We start from the raw sequence: 22,256 nt of genomic DNA, 5'->3' as shown, positions 1-22,256 counted from the left end.
ATTTATTGCATATTTTTCTTTTACACACACACACACACACACACACACACACACACACACATATATATAGTCTTTTTAGGGCCTCACCTGAGGCATATGGAGGTTCCCAGGCTAGGGGTCAAATCAGAGCTGTAGCTGCTGGCCTATGGCACAGCCACAGCCACAGCAACAAGGGATCTGAGTTGTGTATATGAACTATACCACAGCTGATGGCAATGCGAGATCCTTAACCCAGGGAGCAAGACCAGGGATCGGACCCATGTCCTTATGGATACTAATCGGGCTCATTAACAACTGAGCCACAAGGGGAACTCCTACACATATTTTTTTTTAAAGCTGTCAGATTCCTTTGTGGCTCAGGTATATAAAAATAATGCTAGAAAGAGAGAAAATAAATATTTTTTTTTCTTTTCTGCTTTTTTAGGGTCTAACCTGAAGCATATGTAGGTTCCCAGGCTAGGGTTGAATCAGAGCTGCAGCTATTGGCCTACACCACAGCCAGAGCAATGCCAGATCCTTAACCCACAGAGTTGGGCCAGGGATTAAACTCATCCTCATGGATACTAATTGGGTTTGTTACTGCTGAACCACAATGGGAATGTCCATAAATATTTCTTAAATGTAAAACATGTATGTGTAACAAAAATGAATGGAAACAGTAAAACTTACAATTCATCTAGTTTCTGGAGAGGTGCAAACGTATTTTCGTTTAGGTGATTAATTTTGTTTTTCCTCATTACCCTGAAAGTAAAAAGGAAAAGATGTAACTTCTTGAAGTAACTGATAAATGAGTTATTGGAGAGGTGATTACCAGCCTGCAAAACAATTATATATGGTGCATTTTTGCATCAAGATATTTTGAAGTAGTGTAAGAAATTACCCAATCTAATTTTAATCTTAAATTGCCCCAATCTTTTAATGATTATAAAAATAAAATAGTTTTCAGGGTCTTTTTTTTTTTTTTTTTGGCTTTTGTCCTTTTTTAGGGCCATACCCATGGCATATGGAGGTTCCCTGGCTAGGGGTCTAATCAGAGCTATAGCTGCTGGCCTACACCAGAGCCACAGTAAGGCCAGATCCAAGCCACGACTTTGACCTACACCCTGGCTCACAGCAATGCCAGATCCTTAACCCTCTCATTGGGGCCAGGGATCGAACCCGAAACCTCATGGTTCCTAGTCGGATTCGATTCCACTGTGCCACGATGGGAACTCCCAGTTTTCAAAGTCTTAAGTGAGTTAGGGAAGAGCTCTGCAGGGGAAATAGTGAACAAGAATACAGTCTGAGTTTCAGCACAGGGAGTTTTGTGTTTTTTTCCCCCCATTTATTCATTTATTCAGCACATCTTCACTGAGGTCCAGTTATGGGCCAGTTGTCTCTGCAGTCTGTGTAGCAGGTCTGTCTAACAAAATACCCCCCACACAAGAGCACTCATGTGCCTTCAGTAGTTGACGTGATTTAGGATAGAGATGCTGGAGGGACTCTAATCTAAGCTGGACCAACTTAGAAGAAAATTCTTATCAATATATATGTAATCAAACTTAGAATTTATCTAGTTTCTGGAGAGGTACAAACTCAGAAGATCTCTAGTTTGGGATACTGAATCAGACTGCATGTCTTGACACTTGACAGTTCATCTCTGCACTGAGCTGGAGTGACGAGCTTACAGAAGAGACTAGCTCACAGAACATGTAAAGGATTTTCAACTCTTGAAACAATGAGGGACATGCCTGGAAGCTGGCTTTGTCCCATCTTTAAGTATTTATTTCCTGCCAGCACTCCAAACCATGACCAGTTTCTCCTAGCATCCCTGGACCAAAAAAGCACAAGCACCTGCCAAGAGAAACTCAGAAATGATTTCTTCATTCAGAGATTTCTCTAGGAACAAACACAAGTAGAACAGAAAAGAAGAGCTACATTTTGTGGATATCTGTTTGGTCTATGTCCAGTGCCTTTCAGCCCATTGCAATGGGAGGGGCACAACTGGAGAAAAATGATTGTTGTTATCAGTGGTAGATACTTTGTTGCTTATACACAGGGGTCCTATATATTCTAGCATGATTTTCAGACTTTTCTCCACAGTAACATTTTTTACAGTAAAAAAAAAAAAATGTATTTTGCATTGGGATCTAGCCTATACCCACACAACCCAAGATTCATGAACCAATGCACATAATCATCTGAATTGCACTCTGAAATTTTTATTCAATTCAATTGTATTTCAATAAAAAATGCTGCTTGGGACGCACTACACTGCTTTCTTCACCCACCTCTGAGTTTCGACCCACAGTTTGAAAAATAACAATTCTGGAAAAATAAACTGCGAATGAGGCAATTGCATTTTTATACTGAAGGAAGCCTCAGCTTCCTTCCATTTTTCTGGAAGAGGCAGCGCAAATTTAAAATAAACCAGAGAGGCCTAAGGAGAAATTATACTCGATAACATTCCAAGGTTTATGCTGGTGTCCTCAATTATATTTTCAGGGATATGAACATGCTACAGTTTTTAAAAATTATATGTAATTCCACCCATGATCTTTGCAATAATAATTCTTGCAGATTAGGACTTGAATTTAGTACTTCTGAACCTGAGATCCAAGGATAGATTCTAGGTGGTTTATGAGAAATTCTTTCCATTAAATTGGGTATTACTTAAGTTTAAGAAAAACAGGTCTCTTTATAGAGTGCCTTTGCGATGACTCACGTATGTTCTAAATCTGTGGTTACGCCTGGTTTGAACTTAAATAATTTTGCCAATGTGCTTCTGTTTCAAAAAACTTTTCTGCACTGAGCTCTGCAATGAGAGGGAACATTTGCTATAATTACTATGCTAGACTCTGTTTATGCTAGATTCTGTTCACATAAATGATTCATTTTGTTTGTAAAGAGATATGACATTACTTCCAAGGGACAAAACGTTACTTACAAAACAGTTAAATTACTGCAGGAAATAAAAGTCAAATTTCTTAAATTAGTGGATATGGTTGCCTTCAAAGTCCCTGAAATAGAAAAAAAAATGTAAAGCTAAATTTTAATCACAGACAGAAATAAATTGGGTAAGAACTGTTTTCTGGACTCAAAGATTTAGAAACCAAACTAACGGCTACCAAAGGGGAAATGTTGGGGGTGGGGGAAGGGATAAATCAGGAAGTTGGAATTAACATGTACACAGTACTATGTATAAAATAGATACATACCGTCTAGCACTGGGAACCTACTCAATGTTCTATAATAACCTACGAGGGAAAAGAATCTGAAAAAAATGGATATATGTGCAGGTATGACTGAATCACTTTCCTATACACCTGAAATTAATACAGTATTGTAAGTCAATTACACTGCAATAAAATAGAAAAAATGAAAAAAAGAATTGTTTTCCTTTTTTTTTGTCTTTTGTCTTTTCTAGGGCCCCACCCACTGGCATATGGAGGTTCCCAGGCTAGGGGTCCAGTTGGAGCTGTAGCCGCAGGCCTATGCCAGAGCCACAGCAACGCCAGATCTGAGCTGTGTCTGCGAACTACACCACAGCTCACAGCAAATCTGGATCCTTAACCCATGATCGGGGCCAGGGATCAAACGCGAAGACTTATGGTTCTTAGCCGAATTCGTTAACCACTGCACCACGACGGGAGCTCCAAGAATTGTTATCTACTAATTTTTTTCACATATTGTTTATTTCATATGGGTTCTCCCATGTAGCCACTTATATAATACTTTAAATTATATATATATATATATGTCTATATGTTTCCTTTTTCTGTGTTAATAGTAAAAACGTTTTGAGTAACATCTATATCATGTGTTCAAATGGGTACATATGTTATCCCAAGGAATGTGAAGAGAATAAGAAATCACATTAAAAACTTTTGCTATAGTAAATTCCAACTCTGTAAGCAAATATCTAATAGTGATCTGTATTAGAAGTTCCCATTGTGGCTCAGTGGTAATGAATCTGACTAGTATTCATGAAGGCATGGGTTCAATCCCTGGTCCCGCTCAGTGGGTTAAGGATCCAGCATTGCTGTGAGCTGTGGTGTGGGTCGCAGATGTGGCTTGGATCCTGTGTGGCTGTGTGTAGGCTGGCAGCTGCAGCTCTGATCCTACCTGTAGCCTAGGAACACCCATATTCCGTGAGTGCAGCCCTAAAAAGACAAAAAAAAAAAAAAGTGTTCTGTATTAAACATCTGTCCAGAGTTTCCAATGGAATTTCCCTAAGCAGTGTGACTCTATTTGCTACAGCCTACAGAAAATTCTACCATTGTCGCAGAAGCTGCTACTGCAACATTTAACTTCTACCAATACAATATTTAACCAATACAATACAATGCCAATACAATATTTAATCTTTACCTCCTTTCCCTAAACACTTTCCAGAAAAAAATTCTCAAAAGCCCTTTACCACTGCCAACATCCCTTTATTGCTTTATTATCATGCCACACTGGCTGGTGCAGAGGGAAACCCACAGGTTGGCCTCTGTGCTCTACTCCCAATTCAGGGACTTCTTGCAGACCTTCCTTGAGTACCCCTGCTGCATGACGCTAGGTCACCAACAGAGGTCTGGCCTGAGCAGCAACACTTGTCAAAAAGTTGATATTTTACTGTCTCTTCTTCAAGATTATCATGAAGGTATTCCTTCATTGCCTGTCTTTTATCCCCAGGTTTATGGTGGAAGTTTGTAGAACAGTTAGCTGACTTTAGGGACACATGTTCAGAAGTAGATGCTGGACCTTAAATCTATACATTTTACCCCAACACATAGCTTACTGATCACCATACAGAAACAGAGCCAAACAAACAACTGTGACTAAAATATATGAGCTGAAGTTTGACACAGCTACTAAAATCTGTAAGAGAAACATGGGTAACATCAATAGAAGTGCCACTATTCTGCTGGCTAGGCTGCATCTGGGACAGTCAGTCTCATTTTGTCACTGCATTAAAAATAGGTACTGACAAATCAAAGAATATCTGGAAGATCTGGGTAGAAGGCTTCTAGAAATCAATGGAGTAAGAGAGTGTATTTATAATAGAAAAGCACATACGAGAGATATCTGAAGTCAAACATAGAAAGTTTTTTTGTATTAGCAATATCTTATTTTGGTATTCACAATTTTGGAAGTTTTTTTTTTTTTTTTTTTGTAAGGCACTGGGTTTTTCTATGTTGCATCAGATTGCAAAATTAGATTTATGGGTTGAAGGACACGAAGCATTTCAAAATTAAGCTCACAATCAATGATGTCCAGAAAATAAACTTATCACTACAGTGATTTGCAGGGGCATATACCATTACTCTAGGGTTTTGTAGGTAGGATTTCAATACTCTATGGAATGTTGTATTAATATCTAAATCTTGATTCTAGATCACCCTTTTTAAGAAAAACCTCTATTGTTCTATTAAGTGGGAAGTGAAGCACTAGCAGTACTACTTCTTTTTGGTCATTAGGTTTGGCCGAGGCTCTTGCCCTTCTCTAATGTATGTTGTCAATGACAAGACCGTTAACGTCCTTTTCCTATTTTGTTGTTGTTACCAGAAACTTACACCAGGTGGTGACATTCTCTTAAGCTTCACAAAATGTCTTTTAGGGGAGTTCTTTTCTAGGTTAGTTACTCATGTAACTTTTCTTTCCTTCTTCTTCTTCTTTTTTTTTTTTTTTTTTGGTCTTTTTGCCCTTTCTAGGGCCACACTCGCAGCATATGGACCTTCCCAGGCTAGGGGTCGAATCAGAGCTATAGCCGCCGGCCTACACCACAGCCACAGCAACTTGGGATCCGAGCTGTGTCTGTGACCTACACCACAGCTCATGGCAATGGTGGATCCTTAACCCACTGAGCAAGGCCAGGGATCGAACCCACAACCTCATGGTTCCTAGTTGGATTCGCTAACCACTGAGCCATGATGAGAACTCCGTCATGTAACTTTTCTATTAAGGTAGCAAAGATATTTAAGCTGATATTAATTTCCTAATTTGTAAAAACCAGTAAGAGGCATATATTAGGGACTTTTCATTAAATTATTGAATTCAATGTTGAGTTTATTTTAAACTTGATGAATTTGCTTTGTCTTTCTTCCTAAAATTAGACGTTTTAGTTCTTGATATGCAGGGATCTGGCTTACAAGCCTGTGGATTAGCTGAGGGATACAAACCTGATCCTTGTGCCAGAGCACTAAGTTCCAAAGGAACTGAGGGGGTTGTTTTGCTTATTCCATGTTTCCAACTTAATGAGCTTCTGAACCCAACCATGTTATTTTTCCCTTTATATGTGGCAGAACTGGCTGAAAATGAAAATTTTGTTTTTCAATCTGAAGAAAATAACAAAAACCGAAATCATGAGGAATTTTTACCTGTTCCCTCTCAACTTGTTCTCTCATCCAGTAGTGGCACAGTAAACATGCCTCCCCTAACTTTTAAACATTTCTGGCTCCTATTTCACAGAGAAAATTGAGGTGATGAAGGAGGGGAAAGCCTTTGTCCTTTCTGCCTGACATTTATAATTTACCTGCATATGCTCCTGGTCTCCTAGACTTAGGAAGCAATGACCCTACTCCTGCTTTAGGCTTATCCTGAATTTTCTCAGTTTTGTTTGTGAACCTATATATTCTAAAATATATGGTTAATTCTGATGAATTTTTGGGGGGCATTCTCCACTTTCAAATTTACATCTGTTATGATTAGGTGCAAGTACATAGAACAGACACCAAGCTATAACAGTGTAACTACACAAGGATTTGTTTGTTTGTTTTTTTAGGGCTGCACCTGCAGCTTATGGAAGTTTCCAATGCTGGGGGTCGAATCAGAGCTGTAGCTGCCAGCTTTGTGCCACAGCCACAGCAATGCCAGATTCGAGCCACGTCTGTGACCTACACCACAGCTCAGGGCAATGCCGGATCCTTAACTCACCGAGCGAGGCCAGGGATTGAACCTGCGTCCTCATAGATGCTAGTTGGGTTTGCTAACTGCTGAGCCACACTGGGAACTCTGGATTTTATTATTATTATTTTTTTAAATCTAGGGTTGGTAGTCCAAGGCTAGACTGGTAATTTCCCAAAGTTGTTAGAAACCTAAGATCTTTCATATTCACTGTTCACATGTCCTTGTCTTCCAGGTCCAAGATGTTGCTAAAGCTCCAGCCATAATAGCCATCTTTTCTGGATAAGGAAATAAAGGAAGGGTTTGCCTGTTTCTCCTCAAGGAGATTTCCTGGGAGTTCTGCACTGTATTTCTTCCACCTCATTAGTTAGAGCTCAGTCTCAGGGTTCTGTCTAAATGCTGGGAATGTCGTATTTTAGCCAAATACCTTGTCACCCTGAATAAATAAATTCTGTTGTTTATAAATTCTGAGAAGGGACATCACAGTTTGATATGCAGCAATTAGAGCTAACTCATTAATTACATTATTTAGTTCTCCATATCCTTTCTTGGTTTTACTTGATCTTTTGTGGACTGAAAGAGGTGGTATTTTTTTTTTTTTAAATCTCTTACTGCTTTTATATGTCTATTTTTCCTTTTGGTTCCTTTGGCTATATGAATCTATTTGGTGCATATATACTCCTAATGTAATATCTTGTATTGGAAATTGCACACTGCAGCATTTGAAGGTCCTTCTTTATAGTGCTCAATGAAAATGGGCGAGAATTCTACCAACTTAGATAAAAAAATATGACACCTAATTTTTTGTTTGCATCTACATGGCATACTTTTGAATAGCCTTTTATTTTTAATCTTTCCTAAACTTCCTCACCCCATATATATTTGTCTATATATCCATCTATCTATGTATCTATCTGGGGGGGGAGAGATGCATTTTTTTTGGTAAACAGTTCTGAATTAGGTTTTGCTTTGTGAGGCAATTTGAAAACCTCTTTTTATTTTAGTAAGTTTAGCCACTTTTATTTATTTATTTATCTATCTATTTATTCATTTATTTGGTCTTTTCCTGCCATTTCTTGGGCTGCTCCCATGGCATATGGAGGTTCCCAGGCTAGGGGTCTAATCGAAGCTGTAACCGCCAGCCTATTCCAAAGCCACAGCAACTCAGGATCCGAGCCGCCTCTGCAACCTACACCACAGCTCACGGCAATGCCAGATCCTTAACCCACTGAGCAAGGCCAGGGATCAAACTCGAAACCTCATGGTTCCTAGTTGGATTCGTTAACCACTGAGCCACGATGGGAATTCCAAGCCGCTTATATTTATTGATATGACTAATATATCTGAACTTTGCCTGCTATTTAAAGATTATTATTATATGCTTTTATAGGTTTAACAATCTTTCAACAAGTAGCTTAAAAATTTTCTTATAATATTAAAAAATCTGTATATTCTATTCATTAACTTTATTATAACTTTACCCAAGATGCTTTATCTTTCACTTTTTAAAGAATAACATTTAAGTTCCTATTATAAGAAATTATGAAATTAGTATATATTGCCTTCCCGTCCTTCCATCTTCCCCTCACCATCGGATTTTGATCAATTACATGCCTATTTATTAATGTTCATCTTAGGAATATCAAATATCCACATACTGGTAGATTTCTTAGTTTTAAATGACATCTCTTGACTCCTAGCTATTTTTCTTTAGAGTTTTATTGTTTCCACATTATTCATTTTGAAACTGCTTACTCATTTAAGATTACTGTGTCCTCCTGTGGAATTAATTCTTTATTGTCATGTGATATCTCTTCTTATTTCTGGCGATAGTCTTGTTCAGAAGCCCTTTATTCCAATGTTAACTCATCCCCTCCAGCTTTTAAAAAAGTCAGTGCTGAGGTTCTTATCCTCATTTTACAGTATGTAATATATCTATTTCCTCTGGCTGCCTCAAGGTTTTTTCTTTATCTTTCATTTTTCAGCAGTTTGCCAATGATTCTTCTAGTTTTTTTTTTCTTTTCTACTTCTCTTGTTTTTTTTTTTTCCCTGAAGCTCTTGTATTTTTGGTTTGTTGTATTATATTAATTTTAGAAAATTCTTGAAATTATCTCTTCAGATATTTCTTTGAAACTGAACACGACCCTCTGAGGCCATCACAGGGACAGACTCCCCCCATGTCCCCTGCCTCTTCTTTGTAGAAAAGCTTTAGCCTCATTGGTCTTCCCCAAGTTCCAGCAAGCAAATTTAACCAGAGAAATGAGAAAATGCAGAAATAAGGGAAAAGAGTCAAGCAAGACAGAATAATAATAGTTTAGCCATAAAGAAAGTCAAGGACATTTAGTTCCCCCTCAAGGGCTCTAGACAACATTCTGAGCCATGTCCTTGAGTTGTTTTACAGATACGGAAGCCCCCACCAGGTAGAGGAAGTTAACTGCATGTTAACCATCTGCACATAGACCCAAGACTGAAATCAAAGGTTGATGATTAAGATTCATGAAATGCCATCCAGTTGCCTCATCAACCAATCAGAGAATTGTGCACAAGCTGATCACACACCCTGCAGCCCCCTTCCTCAGGCTGCCTTTAAAACTGGTTCCCTGAGAGCCATCAGGGAGTTTGGGGCTTTTGAGTCTGAGCTGCTGTTTTCTCTGCTTGGCCCCATATTGAACACTTGCAGTAAATGCTGTCCTTTTCTTCTCCACAACCCAGTGTCAGTAAATCAGCTTTGGTGTGCATTGGGTGAGCAGACTCAGATTGGTTTGGTAACATCTCCTGTCCTGTTTCCTCTCTCCTTTTTTTCTGAAACCCCTTTAATGTATTTTTGGATAATTTTATCTTGTCCCTCAACCTTTGGATTCTCTGTTCTGTCTTTATCTTTTCTGCTCTTCTCTTTTTGTTTCAAATGAAAGCTTTCTATTGACTATCTTCAAGATCATTGATCCTCTCCTCAGTTGTGTTTGGCCTGCTGTTAAGCCTGATTCTCTTTAACAGCTTCCATCTCTTTGCAGACATTTCCATGTGTTCATGTGAGCTGCCCACCTTTCCAACTGAATCATTTAACTGATTAATCATAAGTATTTTAATTTCCTTCTTTGGGGGTTGTAACAACTGAGTTATCTCTGGGTCTGGTCCTGTTGATTGATTTATAATTTGGACAAGAATTGTTTCTCTTGCTCTTTTAGGGATGGAGCTTTCTCAGTTTTGCTGTCCTCCATGCCCCAGAAACCCCAACCCACTTTGTTACAGTGCAGGATCCTGGAGGGGTTTATCTGCCCTGTCATTGGAGCAGAGCTTTGGCTTCTACCCCTCCTTTGGAAGCAGTGAATCTGGTCCCTGGCTGCACCAGGATTTTCTGTCCCATTCCCAGTGGTGTAAAGTTTTGCTTCCTAAGAAGGAAGAATCTAGGGAGGAAGGGGCTTGAGCCTTTGTGCCGTCAAGGAGGACTCACTCTGGTTTGCTTACATATATCCAGCTTCTCTTGTGAGCCTGGTGGGGGCCAGAAAAAATGAGCCTGTTTGGAATAACTGACCCCCCCCCCCCCCCGGCCCCGCTCCCTGAGCATGGGGTTCCCAGTATCCAAAGGGCTACACTAGCCTTTACAAGTTTATTGCAGTTTTAACAGTATCCTTTGTATCTGCTCTATGATGGTTGGTTCTTCACCCTGCACTCTGTCAAAGGTGAAACACAGTATATGTCCCGTCTCTCCCTGTCACTTCTTAGGATTCAGTTTGTTTGCTTGTCTTAGGACTTGTCGTTCTCTGACAGTTGAGAAAATTATGACTATGTAGATTGTAAAGTTCTTTTTCAAAGAAAGAAAGGAAGCAATATTTTCTTGGGGTCTTCTACAGCCTCAGCACAGCATTTTCGGAATGCAATTGTATGTATAATATGTGTCTACCGTGACTTTTTCTTTATACTGCCTATTATGATCTTGAAATTGAGCCATGTTGATTGAAGCAGGGCAGGTCCCTCCCTCTTCATGGCAGCCATGTGTGCATCACATCTTATTTTTCCATCCTTTCCATGGCTTCGAGGACCTTGCTCCATAAAGTATCTTCAGTATTTTCTATATTTTTAAATTCTTTATGTTAGCTTCTTCTGCCCATGTATAAAACTTGCTTAATTCCATCCCCAAATAAAGGTTTACTTTGCTTTCTTGATCTTTAGTTCACCTTTGACTATTGTCCCATCTGTTGACATGCTTATTTTTTACTTATATTTCGTCCTTTTTGAATTTCAAACTTCTATTGTGGTTTGATAGTTTTATTTATTACTCTGAAAGAACCCTAGTAAAGGTTTTATTCTGCTGTCTGTCATACATCTTGTAAGTATATTATCTCTTTTTGTTTGATTTGTATTTTTCTACTTAATCATAGTTTAAAAAAAATTTGCCAACACATCTGTCAGATCTTCTAGTTTATACTTTGCTAAATGAAAGTTCATGTGCAAGGTAAAGGTATTGCTATGAATTAAAAAAATGAATGCTTACAAAGAAAAAGTTGTTATTAGCATTAAAATTGGAATAATATTCACCATCAGAGATGCATGTTTTGGATAGCTAAAATCTAAAGATTATAATTTTATTTACGACATTTAAAAGCTCAACTCTTTAGTAATAAATCTTAATCTTTTTTTATCTAAAATATACATTCGGTTGCCTTTTTAAAAGCAAAGATTTGTTATGGTATATATACATAATATCACCCACATTTGCTTCTGGTTTCAATGCATGAATATTTTTTTCTTTTTACAGCTGCACCAGCAGCATTTGGAAGTTCCTGGGCAAGGGGTTGAATTGAAGCAGCACTTGAGGCCTATGCCACAGCCATGACAACACCAGATCCTTAACCCACTGAGTAAGGCCAGGGATTGAACCTGCATTCTCATGGAAACTATGTTGGTTCTCAACCCGCTATGCTGCAATGGGAACTCCATCAATGCAAGATTTTTTAATTGCTAATTTGCTTATGTAAATACCGATCAATTTTACTTCACTACTAAGTTTGGATTGCTGAGCATGTAACAATCAATAATAAATTTTTGAAAACCAAAATTGAATCACCACAACAGATATTGAACTTAATTTGCCCTTGTCCCAGTCAGGTTTTTTTTTTTCCAAGTCCTGAATTATTGGTTTTAAAGATTACACCAGTTAGTAAGTTATTTTCATGGTATTTGATTATATTTATCATATAGAAGAGTTTCTGTAGTTTAATTCTATTTTTTCTGAAATTAATAAATGAATTTTATTACATTTATAGTTGTATAATGATCATCACAACCCAATTTTATAACATTTCCATCCCAAACCCCCACCTCAACCCCCCACCCCCAACCTGTCTCCTTGGAAACCATAAGTTTTTTAAAGTCTGTGAGTCAGTATCTGTTCTGAACAGAAGTTCATTGTGTCCTTTTTTCAGATTCCACATGTAAGTGATAGTATATAATGTTGGTGTCTCACTGTCTGACTCCAGGTCCATCCTTGCTTGCTGCAAATTGTTATTTCTTTCCTTTTAATGGCTAAGTAATATTCCATTGTGTATATGTACCACATCTTCTTTATCCACTCCTCTGTGGGTGGACATTTAGGTTGTTTCCATGTCTTGTCTCTTGTAAATAGTGCTGCAATGAACATTGGAGTACATGTAACTTTTATCAGTGATGTTACTGTATTGACACATCAGGATGCCCTCTGGGCTTAGTGACTATTTGAGGAATGTGTCTCTTCCCCCTAGATGGTTCCAAACTAGTGTGTTTTGAATTACTGTGTCTGCTTTTTATAGCATTTTGGGTTTCTGCTCTATTACCAGGTTGATAGTTTTTATTTCTCACTATATCAACATTTCTAACTTCTCCTTCCCACTTTTTGTTTTGTTTTGTTTTGTTTTTGTTTTTGTTTTTGACTTTTTAGGGCTGTACTTGAAGCACATGGAAGTTCCCAGGCTAAGGGTCAAATTGGATATATAGCTGCCAGTCTACACCACAGCCACAGCAATGTCAGATCTGAGCTGCTTCTGCGACCTATAACACAGCTCACGGTGGGATCCTTAACCCACTGAGCGAGGCCAGGGATAGAACCTGCATCCTCATGGATACTAGTCAGATTCATTTCCACTGCACCACAACAGGAACTTCCCCGCATCCCGCTTTTGATTTGGCAGTTCTAATTGACTGTGAGCTTGGAACTCAAACAACCCAACTTTTGCGCATTTCCTACAAAGGAAGAGACAGAAGGAATTTTCATATGGTACAGTATATTCAGTTTATTGATTGAACTTATTGATAGCTATTTTGGATTTATTTCTTCAGCTTTACCTGCATTTTATTTTTATTTTTATTTTATTTTATTTTATTTTTGTCTTTTCTAGGGCTGCTTCCGAAGCATATAGAGGTTCCCAAGCTAGGGGTCCGATCAGAGCTGTAGCCACTGGCCTATGCCACAGCCACAGCAATGTGGGATCCGAGCCACGTCTGTGACCTACACCACAGCTCAGGGCAATGCTAGATCCTAAACCCACTGATAGAGGCCGGAGTTCGAACCTGCAAACTCATGGTTTCTAGTCAGATTTTATTTTTATTTTATTTGGCTGCACCTATGGCATGCGGAAGTTCCTGGGCCAGGGATCAAACTCAAGCTACAGTAGTGACAACACTGGGTCCTTAAACTGCTGAGTCACCAGAGACCTTCATATACCTGTATTTTTATTTTCTAAAGTTAATTTATTTTTTAAAAATTAGTTTTGTTGGAGTTCTCATTGGGGCTCATCAGGTTACAAACCCAAAAAGTATCCTTGAGGATGCAGGTTTGATCTCTGGCCTTAATCAGGATCTGGTATTGCCATGAGCTGTGGTGTAGGTCACAGATATGGCTTGGATCTGGCATTGCTGTGGCTGTGGTGTAGGCCAGCAGCTACAACTCTGATTTGACCCCTAGCCTGGAAATTTCCATATGCTGCAGGTGCAGCTCTAAACAAAGCAAAAAAAACAAAAAAACAAAAAAACATATATTTTTAAAAATTTTATTTTTATTGTCAGAGACTCATGGCATATGGAAGTTTCTGAGGAGCTGCAGCTGCTGGGCTACAGCCACAGCAATGCTGGATCCAAGCTGTATCTTTGCCCAATGCTGTAGCTTATAGCAAGGCCAGATCCTTAACCCCCTCTGAGCTCCACTGAGTGAGGCCAGGGATTGAACCTGAATCTTCAGGGACACTAAGTCGGGTTCTTAACCTGCTGAGCCACAATGGGAAATCATTTTATTTATTTATTTTTTTAACTTTGCTTTTTTGGTCATACCTGTGGCATATGGAAGTTACCAGGCCAGGGATCAGATCTGAGCTGTATCTGCAACCTATACCACAGCTGCGGCAACTCCAGATCCTCAACTTACTGTGTTGGGTTGGGGATTGAACTGGCAACGCCACAGAGACAAGCCAGATCATCAACCCACTGGGCCACCTCAGGAACTCCATCCTTATCCCTGAATTTTAAAATAGACATATTTACTGGGCAATTGAGTTCTGCATATCTGGAGTGATGTTAATTACCATAAGCAAAGCTTCTGTGTGAAAAATTCCGTGAAACAGATTCTGTTGTGATTAGACTTCAAAAATAACTTCTAAATATCGTATTCTTATTGTGCAAAATTACAGATAAAACTAAAGTGATCTAGTCTTCTCTGCACCAAATGAAAAGGTGATGGAGGAAGAAGAGGTGATGTTATATGGATGCTATCCCTTGTCTTCCTTCTCCCTGCCTCCAAAGTATTTTTTTTTTTTTTGGAGATGTTTAATTTTGGTAAGAGTTTAGTGGCATTAGTTTAGATAATAGGAATATTTAATAAAAAATCATGCTAAACATTTTGAGGAAATGTGACACAATATTAACAACTACCATTTGAGAAAAACTAACATCCAAAATAAACTAGGCAAAAACAGAAAAGTTAGTTGTCGTCTGTAAGAAAAGATACAACAAACCCCCCTACACTGTTGGTGGGAGTGTAAGCTGGTGCAGCCACTATGAGAGTAAGGTGATTCCTTAAAAAACTAAAAATAGAACTATCATCCATGATCCAAAAAGCCCACTCCTGGGCATACATTGGAGAAAACTATAATTAATAAAAAAGGTACATGCACCCCTATGTTCATTGCACCACTATTCGTAATAGCCAAGACATGGAAACAACTAAATGCCTATCTACAAATTAAGATGTGGTCCATATACACAATGGAATATTATTCAGCCATAAAAGGAATCAAATAATGGCATTCACGGCAACATGGATGGACCTAGAGATTATTTTACTAAGTCAGACAGAGAAAGGCAAATACCATTTTTTTTTTTTTTTGCCATTTTCTTGGGCCACTCCTGTGGCATGTGAAGGTTCCCAGGCTAGAGGTCGAATTGGAGCTGTAGCCTCCAGCCTACGCCAGAGCCACAGCAACTCAGAATCAGAGCCGTGTCTGCGATGAACACCACGGCTCACGGCAATGCCGGATCCTTAACCCTCTGAGCAAGGCCAGGGAGCGAACCCGAACCCGCAACCTCATGGTTCCTAGTCAGATTCGTTAACCACTGCGCCACAACGGGAAATCTGTAAATACCATTTAATGTCACTTCTATGTGGAATCTAAAATATGATACAAATGAACTTATTTACAAAACAGAAACAGACATAGCAAACACAGTTACCAAAAGGGAAAGAGGGGGAGGAATAAATTAAGAGTTTGGAATTAAAATTAACACACTACTATATATAAAATAGATAAACAAAAAAAGACCTACTGTATAGCATAGGGAACAATGCTCAATTTCTTATAATAAACTATGGTGGAAAATCTATCTATCAATCTATCTATCCACCCATCTATCCATCTATCATTTTTCTATCTATACTTTGTTGTACACTTGAAACTAACACAATATTGTAAATCAACTTTATTTCCATAAAAATTTAAAAAAAGAGAGATGTGGCAACTTACAGCCAGTGTAGTCTGGGCATGTGCTGACAAAGAGGTTTGTCAGGCAAATGGGTTAGAACGTTATTCATCAGCACTCTGAAAAAGAGAAGCAAAGAAGAGTCCCATTTTTCTGTTTCTTCTCCTAAGTCAAATATTGTTCTAGCATATTTTCATGAAACTATAACATCTACTAAGTTAGTTGTGTTCTCTAATTTTTCCTGTAAGTCTTGTTATACATGAGTGCTTGTTAGTCATAAAACTAGACAAATGGTGGCCACCATATGAAAGAAGCAGTAACAGTGGCAAATGAAAAAAAAAAAAAAAAGGTCCATGCCCTTCAAGAGTGGGTAGCGAAAAGGAGATGATTTTAAATGAATGTTATTTTTCTTTAGGAAGATTAATATGGCATAGTACTGGCATGCTTCAGGATATTTCAATAAAACATGATGGCAAGGCTATGTTCAGTTTTGATGGGCTGACATTCTAGAAGATGGAATATCTTATAAAGTTGTTAGATCTATAAAACAGCCTCATAGAACATGATGAGGAGATGGTTTTTAGTTGAAAAGGCCTTTATAGGGTTTTAATTCCAAATGTAATGCTGTTATACTCAAAGCAGCGATTTTTATTCATGTCGTTTCCTTCAATTGAAGTATTTGTTTAAATATTTAGTACTTACAGGAGAATAAGAGAATTTAGTCCATAAAACGTTAGTGGGGAAATTCGATTGAGGTGATTATCTTCAATTATCCTGTCAGCCAGAAGAAAAAAATGGGTTCATTTATATATTTTTTCAAACATAAAAGCTAATACTATAAAATGCCACATAAATTAAACATACAGCCATTCTAGTCTGTGGAGATCTTCAAAAACACCTGGCTTCAAGAAGGTTATTCTGTTATGACTGAGATACCTGTAAAAAGAGATAAGATGAGAGTAATTTTGGTACCTTCTTGATATCTTAGAACAAAGAAAGGAAGAATAATAATCATCCATCTCAAACTTTCTTTTTTCACAGCTACACCTGCAGCATATGGAAATTCCCAGGCTAGGGATCAAATCGGAGCTGCAGCTAAGGCCTACGCCACATCTACAGCAGTGCTGGATCCAAGTGCATCTGTAACCTACACCACAGTCTGAGGCAATTCCAGGTCCTTAACCCACAGAGTGAGGCCAGATATTGAACCTGCATCCTAATGGAAACTATGTTAGGTTCTTAAGATGCTGAGCCACAACGGGAACTCCTAAACTTTCTTGTGCAGTATTCTCATCAGGCCATTTTCCTGCCTTTGGTGTTCTACAAGCCCTTTATCTGTCGAGTTTTTAATTTCCCAGTCATCAACCAAGCATCAATCAAATTGTCATTCTATTCATTTATTTGTCAAATTGTTTCCTTCAATTTTTATTGAAAAATTTTATTGATTTACAAGGTTGTGTTAGTTTCAGGTATATAGCAGTTATATATGTATATTCTATTTTAGATTCTATTCCATTGTAGGTTATTATAAGATATTGAATATAGTTCCCTGTGCTATATAGTAGGTCCTTGGTAGTTAGTATGTATATGTTAATCTCCAATTTCAAGTTTATCCCTCCCCTCCCTTTCTCCTTTGGTAACAATAACTTTGTTTTCTCTCTGTGAGCCTATTTCTGTTTGGTAAGTAAATTTATTTATATCGTTTTTTAAGTTCCACATATGTGATATCACATGGTATTTGTCTTTCTTTTTCTGACTGACTTCACTTAGTATGAGAATCTCTAGTTGCATCCATGTTGCTGCAAATGGCATTATTTCATCCTTTTCATGGCTGAGTAATATTCCATTGTATATATGAACTACATCTTCTTTATCCATTCCTCTGTTAATTGACATTTAGGTTGTTTCCATGTCTTGGCTATTGTAAACAATGCTGCAGTGAGCATTGGGATGCATACATCTTTTCAAATTAGGAGTTTTCTCTGATAGGTGCCCAGGAATAGAATCACTGGATCATATAGTTCGACACATTGTTTTACAGACCTGCTCTATGGCACTGTGCTATGGGTAGACTCTTTGAGGGGCTTTGAATCTAGAAGAGGACAGCATGTGAGCAGGTTATCATAGCAGCAGGGGAAAAAGAGTGTTGGCAACATACGGTTGCTCCGACTTTGCAGCAAAATCACCAGGCTTGGCTGGGGTTCGGGCTGCAGAGCTGGGAAGGTTGAGGTGACAGGAAGTCTTGACTAGAGGAGGCTCAGTTGAGAAGAGTCTTAGATGGAGATTTGTCATTCAAAAAGCAAAGAAAGCATGAGAGTAATTCTAGGCAGAGGGAATGGTTTATGCAAAGGCGAGAAGTGTAAGAGGGTAACAAGCTGAGGGATCACAGTGAAGAGGCTGGGAGGAGAGACAGAAGCTGTCCTGTGGACAGGCAGGGACCTGCTCTGGATAAAAGACATTGGACGCCTTGCTGGATAGTGACGTACCTTACTCCCCAACTTGAGTTTTCACCCTTCTGCAGAGAGAGCCAACTTTCTGTTCTGTTATGCTGATCTCTTGCATGTTTATTTCTATCTCATTTTCTCCATTGTAGCAACTCGGTGCTCTGAATCTGCTGTCAGACAGTTTTGTTCCCAGCTTTGCTGTTTGTTAATAGTGTGAGGTGAAACAAACAACAACTTCTGAAAGCCTCAGTGTTCCCAACTCTAAAATGGAAATAGGAGTTCCTGTCGTGGCGCAGTGGTTAACGAATCCGACTAGGAACCATGAGGTTGCGGGTTCGATCCCTGCCCTTGTTCAGTGGGTTAACGATCTGGCATTGCCGTGAGCTGTGGTGTAGGTCGCAGACACAGCTCGGATCCCGGATCCCGCGTTGCTGTGGCTCTGGCGTAGGCTGGGGGCTGCGGCTCCGGTTCGACCTCTAGCCTGGGAACCTCCATATGCCATGGGAGCGGCCCAAGAAATGGCAAAAAGACAAAAAAAAAAAGGAAATAATATCAGTAGCTAAGCTGTTGGGTTGTTGAACCTCTGAGGCCATGCACGCATGTCTGAAGCACTCGGTGTGTATTCTTAGAATGATGTCTCCATTCAACTTCCCACGTTGTCTTCTTTTCTCGATGCCCATGACTCCAGTGCAAGTATTCATTAAAATTTCACTTCCACTGATACACCGACCACACCGATGCCTCTCTTTCCTCCTCTCTGATGTGCCTTAGAGCTGACATCCTGTAACAGTTCTCCTGCCAGTATCTCTCCTCCTCCCTCAGATTTGACATTTGCTTGGGGATAGCAAGGGATAAAACTCCGTGTTAGAGCCATTTCCTTCCTGCCCTTGCAAACCTTGAGCCCCAGTTGGGCACAGGAAGAGGCAAAGAATCCCTCAGCACTTCTCCTGAACTCTTCAGGGGTTTCCTTAAGAGCCACTAGAAATCCCCCAAGTAAAGGTGTTTGATCCACCACCCACACCATATGTTCCTCTGTTTAGCCCTGTCCTCCTCATTTTCCTTCACGTCTCTGGACCCAAAATGGTCACTCCTTTGAGGGAATCATCAGAGCAACCGTGGTCTGAACAATACGGGTTTGGGTTCTTTTTAAAACATTAAAAAACGCCATATGATATCGCTTATATCTGGAATCTAATATACAGCACAAATGAACCTTTACACAGAAAAGAAAATCATGGACTTGAAGAATAGACTTGTGGTTGCCAAGGGGGAGGGGGAGATGGAGGGAGCGGGGTGGATTGGGAACTTGGGGTTAATAGATGTAGACTATTGCCTTTGGAATGGATTAGCAATGAGATCCTGCTGTGTAGCACTGGGAACTATATGTAGTCACTTATGATGGAGCATGATAATGTGAGAAGAATGTATACATGTATGTGTGGCTGGGTCACTATGCTGTACAGTAGAAAATTGACAGAATGCTATAAACCAGATATAACAAAAAAATCATTATAAAAAATTTTTGTTTTTTATTTTAAGGCCATATCTGCGGCATATGGAAATTCCTGGGCTAGGGGTCAAACTGGAGTTGGAGCTGATGGCCTACACCACAGCCACAGCAACACTGGCTCCAAGCCACATCCATAAACTACACTGCAGCTTGCAGCAACGCTGGATTCTTAACACACTGAGTGAGGCCAGGAGTCGAACCTGCATCCTTGTGGAGACAACGTTGGGTCCTTAACTTGAAGAGCCACAACAGGAACTCCCAGATTTTGGTCTTAATTAAGTAAATTCTAGTGCTGTTCTCCAATTGTAGTGTATACTTTGGCATCATTTCCCCACCACAGCCTGCAAGCTGCTGGACACTGAGAGCCTATCCAGTGGCAGCACAGGGTCGTACCTGAAATATTAGGGTGAAAGCTGCTGGAAGGCAGCATGTCTGACTTATCTTTCTGTGCTTCCCCCCACTCCCCGCCATGGAATCAAGCTGAAGAACTTGTACCCCATCAGGGCTAGTGAATATCTATGGATGAACCAAGAGCAGGTGTCTAAGTGTTGTCTGTGAAAAACCAGAAGTATGTGACATTTTAACACCCAGACAATATGGTAGTACCAGGAAAAACTGTGGAACAGAGGGAAGATGCTTTGAAGTTTACTATCCTGTTCTGCACATTTTTTCTTTTTTTCCCCTTCTTTTTAGGGCTGCACCTGCAGCATATGGGAGTTTCTGGGCTAGGGGTCAAATTGAAGATGCAGCTGCCAGTCTACACCACAACCATAGCAATGCCAGATCTGAGCCGCATCTGCAAACTACGCTGAAGCTTGTGGCAATGCCAGATCCTTAATTCACTGAGTGAGGCCAGGGATGGGACAGGTATCCTCATGGAGACTATGTTGGGTTCTTAACCCACTGAGTCACAACGGGAACTCCTGCACTATCTCTTAAGAGCTGCCTCCATATTCATTGAACATTAAACCAAGCAGATTGGTTTAGCAAGTTTTGAACATTCAACCAAGCAGATGCTGTTTAGCAAGTTTTGAGACATTCATGGGGGGTTGGAGAGAGAGATTGTCAGGAGCATCACGAGGATATATTCACCCTGGGTAATTTGCTAAGACACGAAAGAGCAGGGATGGGATAGAGGGGGAGAGGGCATGGTTAAAGTGGTTATTGTTAAGACTTTGGCTCTCCAGTGACTTTCTTCCATTGTGTTAGTAAATGATTAGGTGGTCTTGACTTCATCCCAAACTCTGATACCACCAGTGAGGAATCTGACCAGAAAGAGTTTATTGGGTTAAGAATTAAGACATGGGATAAGACAGAAAGCAAGGGACCAGAAATAGAAATACAAGGAGTTGTTTATTTAAGTGTTTGGTTCTATTTCCATTCAATAACTTCTAGGAGATATGTTTCAGCTGCTTGGTAGAATGCAATGAAATGGAATTTTGGGAAAGACTATTTAAAAAACTTTGCTCTTAGAACAGATTTGTGGTTGCCAAGTTGGGAAGGAGATGGAGGAGAGATGGATGGGGCATTTGGGGTTAGCAGATGCAAACTATTACATATAAAATGGATAAACGACAAGGTCCTACTGTATAACACAGGGAACTATGTGTGTATATGTACGTATAACTGAAAGAAAACTTTGTTCACAATGAGATAACATTTCACACCCACAAGGATGGCTGTTATTAAAAATGATACAACATAGGAGTTCCCTGGTGACCTAAAAGTTAAGGATCTGGCATTTTCACTGCTGTGGCTCGGGTCACTGCTATGGCACAGATTCCATCCTTGGCTCAGGCATTTCCAAATGCTGTGGGTGCAGCCAAAAACCCAACAACCCTCTACAACATAATACAACGCAACAACAAAATCCCAGAATATAACCAGAATTGATAAGGATGTGGAAGAATTGGAATGCTGTGCATTGCCGATGAGAATGTAAAATGGTGCAGCTGCTGTGGAAAACAGTATGGTGGATCCCCAGAAATTAAACCTAGAATTGCCATACGACCCAGCAATTCTGCTTCTAGGCATATACCCAAAAGGACTGAATGCAAAGACTCAAACAAATATTTGTTTATCAATGTTCATAACATCATTATTCACAGTAGCCAAAAGGTGGATATGACCTAAAAGTCCATCCATCAATGAATAAATAAAGATTATATGGCATGTATACATACATATACATTGTGTATGTGTGTGTGTATACACACACACAATGGAATATTACTCAGCCTTAAAAAGGAAGGAAATTATGATATGTTTCAACATGGATGAAACAAAGATATTATGTTAAATCTAAGATGTTATGATATAAGCATGACACAAAAGGGAAAATATTATCTGATTCTACTTATATGTAGACCCTAGAGGAGTGAGATTCATAGAGACAGAAAGTAAAATGCTGGCTGCCAGGGGCTGTAGGTGGTGGGAGGGAAGTGAATGTTTAATGAGGATGGAGTCTCAGTTGGGGAAGATGGAAAAGTTCT

At 39.3% G+C, this 22,256-nt stretch overlaps 1 protein-coding gene across 1 annotated transcript in view; it reads right to left on the bottom strand.

The window, feature by feature from the left end:
- The window catches only part of RXFP1 (relaxin family peptide receptor 1), a 128,440-nt gene that overhangs the window by 25,626 nt on the left and 80,558 nt on the right, over positions 1-22,256 (bottom strand). The window contains 6 exon segments of the mRNA XM_047799240.1: positions 670-741; positions 2,927-2,973; positions 2,975-2,999; positions 15,855-15,929; positions 16,513-16,584; positions 16,675-16,746. Coding sequence (XP_047655196.1) covers positions 670-741; positions 2,927-2,973; positions 2,975-2,999; positions 15,855-15,929; positions 16,513-16,584; positions 16,675-16,746 — 363 coding nt within the window.

Source organism: Phacochoerus africanus, chromosome 10 (assembly GCF_016906955.1).
Source record: "Phacochoerus africanus isolate WHEZ1 chromosome 10, ROS_Pafr_v1, whole genome shotgun sequence".
NCBI lineage: Eukaryota > Metazoa > Chordata > Mammalia > Artiodactyla > Suidae > Phacochoerus > Phacochoerus africanus.
The sequence above is the reverse complement of the archived record's forward strand: the minus strand, read 5'-3'. Positions and strand labels throughout refer to the sequence as shown.